The 2,981-nt window shown below is 43.5% G+C and overlaps 1 protein-coding gene across 15 annotated transcripts in view; it reads left to right on the plus strand.

The window, feature by feature from the left end:
* The first annotated feature begins 1,520 nt into the window (after window positions 1–1,520).
* stxbp5l (syntaxin binding protein 5-like) overlaps window positions 1,521–2,981 on the plus strand; it is a 134,170-nt gene continuing 132,709 nt past the window's right edge. For 11 of the 15 annotated variants that reach the window (XM_034886107.1, XM_034886111.1, XM_034886113.1 and 8 more), the window contains exon 1: window positions 1,522–2,219. In XM_034886107.1, the coding sequence (XP_034741998.1) occupies window positions 2,052–2,219 (168 nt within the window). In that variant the 5' untranslated portion in view covers window positions 1,522–2,051. Of the gene's footprint in view, window positions 2,220–2,981 lie in introns of all 15 variants that reach the window. The other 4 variants (XM_034886100.1, XM_034886103.1, XM_034886101.1 and 1 more) reach the window with 1 other exon arrangement.

Genomic DNA, 2,981 nt, shown 5'->3' on the forward strand with positions numbered 1-2,981 from the left:
ACAACATCTATGTTAGTTTAGGAATCCCTGTTTTGGTTTCCTGACAACATCAATCTCAACTGCCAAAATCATACAAATATAATAAATCAACTTTGACAATAATTACAGTACAAAATTATGGTGATGGTGAAGAGAACCTTCATTATGATGGAGTACCTGTCAAGCTAGTTTCAAGTCATCTGTTGTTTTCATAATGTTTGGAAATGAACAGAAACCAATAGCTGGTTTGTGGTAATTTAAAGGATATATTATTGTTGGTTAATGGATTAAAATATGCCACGCCGACAAATAATGTTTTAGTCCATTAATGAATTGGGAAGACCTACTCATAATGAATGAAATGCCTCAAACCAACAGTATTATCAGAACACTTTCAGAACCACTCTGTCACAGACAATGTCAGTATTTGTTCACACTTGTCTTTCAGCCTGCAGTCAAACTGCCTGTCAATTGCTTTTCAGTATTCTTTTAAATTTCTTTTTATCACATCACTATAAACAAATGTTTTCCACAACTGTCTCCAAACAAAAGTATTAAGACAAGAAGATAAGAAGAAAACAAGAACATAAGATGAGATCAAAACTTACAGCACAACATGAAAATATGAAATTGTTATTGGAGTAAAATGCTGAAAACGTGATGTGTTTGAACATGGATGTCGCCTTGTGGGTGCTTTGAGAGGAGCTGTTTTTGGACTGGACCATGAAACAGTCTAGAGTCACTTCTCTCACAGTGGTGTGAGTCGTGAGGGGTTAAAACTGTGTGTGAATTACAGTAAGAGGGACAAAGCTTTGTAAGTTAAAAATAAAATATTAAAATCCAGGGAAGAGAAGCTAAACAGCACAATGTAGCATAATCGCCCTCTTGTTTTTTTGTTTAAAGACAGAGTTCAGATTTTTGCTGCTTCTTTTAATATTGATACATGCATGGCGTTATCTCACTCCCCAGATGTTGTTGATGGAAATTAACAGCTACAAATGAAGCCGTTTTCAAAAAAAAACAATGCTTCACTCATTAAAAGCTTTAGAACTCAACAACAGAATGCAACACCTCCGTTTGGGTGAATTATTCCTTTATTTCCGTTTCCTAGGTTATTTCCCTTTATAATTATATATATTTGATTTAAAACTGTCACCAATCGCTAGTGAGGGAGGGAGGGGAGGAGAGAGAGGGTTGCTCGGGTGGGGGTGGGAGGAGGCTGCTCATGGTTTTTCAGCACCGCGGACAGCTCCCGTCTCTTGTCTCTGGACTTCAGGGAAGCGAAGCTGAAACACAGCTGAAAGGGGAAAAAACGACTTGCAACTATCCATAGATTGACCTCTAGTTCACTCCACCGTCGCACAGCGTCTTAATTGTTCTCCTTCTTCTTCTCCTGATGGCTGAGTTGTCTCTTTTTCCGGACTGACTGTGGAGTCTAACCGCTTTTAACTGCATTGCCTCTGCGTCTCCAGCCTGGTTCCCCCTCCTTCTCTTCCTGTTACGGGCAACCACAGAAAGTGCTTTTTTGCAGGGGGGGGGATGGGGGGGAGAGGGCAAGAGAGTGGGTCGACCTGCTCAAAGTCCTTTTGATCAGTCTACTTCTGTGTGAATATCGCTCTTCGGCTCCCTGATGTTGACGTGTGGGGTTTCTCTCCACGCCATGGAGTGGACGTTACTGGAGGACGGTAAATGAAGATGAAGTTGAGTAGTCTCACTTCCGTCGGTGCATGCTCAAATAGCTGAGATAGGCGACCTGGTATCTGCAACATTGGCTGTAGTCCTCAGATCACAGTGGCTCAGACGTATTCATTTTTTATTTTTTTATTTTGCTCGCAGGCCAACAGCCAGCGAGCAAAATGAGGTACCTCTATGACTTGTTAAGTTGCACGTAAGAGAGAGAAACAGAGAGTGGATCTTTCTGCTGCAGGAAGCGACGTTTTCTTTCTCCAGCTGTCCAAACCAGCTGAGATCTTTCATCTGAGAGGAGACAGGGAACTCAGGGAAAACAAAAGAAAAGAACAACGGTGAAGCCTATTTATCTCTACCATCAATTTACAAAGTCACGGTAGAAAATGAAGAAGTTTCGAAAGGTGTTGGACGGCTTGACCACCTCCTCTCCAGGGGGAAGTATCGGATCTCCATCGGGGGGCAGCGCGGCCGGGACTCCCACCGCGACCCCAACTCCCAAGGAAATCGAGATCCAGGAGACGCTTGTTTCGGAAAACTTTCAGCTGTGTAAGGTGAGTAAATAAAGATGTTGGTTCAGTTTTTCCCCGTCAACATCCGATAAAGGCTGATTCCACAGGCTGTAAACACCTTGTTCGGATTCTGGTTTTCCCAAATCCACATTCAAATACGAAAAGTAAACTGGCTTTTACTGTACATCATCTGATGTAGGCATTGATGAAGTGGAAAGGGACCGTACACGTTGGATTTGGAGTGAGATCGGCTAGATCTGGTGGCCTGCTGTTCTCTGTTTGTGTTGAAAGTTCAACACCACGGGGACATCATCGTTTCCAATTCTCCTGAGAATGTGACAATTTTACACAAAACAGCAGAGACAAGCCTCATCGGGCAAAACTTTTCTGGTGCTTTTCACCCTAATCACTTCTTGTTTTTGGTCAAAGAAATGCGGTATATTCCATAAATCACCCGTTGTTCATCTACATACGGCTCAGCCCACAAAGACACGTGTGCACGGCGGGTGAAGCTGGCATGTGTGTACAGTTTGGATTAGGCTACGGCTCCCACCAGTGTGTGTGGTACAGCAGCAGTCGATGCGCCCCGCCATCAGCATGCTAAACAGGCTGCAGCAGCCCACAAACATGTGATATAAACAAACCGAAAGAAGTCAATGAAAAGCAGCCTCCCGGTTGCATCAGCAAGCAGGCACGAATGGTGTCGGAGCGATGACATAACTGGTGTCCCTCCCTTGCATAAAAAAAAGTGCACATCAAGCCAGGGACCCTGCAGTACTGTCCTAGCTGTTGTGCTTTCACCAA

This window comes from Etheostoma cragini, chromosome 11 (assembly GCF_013103735.1).
Source record: "Etheostoma cragini isolate CJK2018 chromosome 11, CSU_Ecrag_1.0, whole genome shotgun sequence".
In the NCBI taxonomy this organism is placed as follows: Eukaryota; Metazoa; Chordata; class Actinopteri; order Perciformes; family Percidae; genus Etheostoma; species Etheostoma cragini.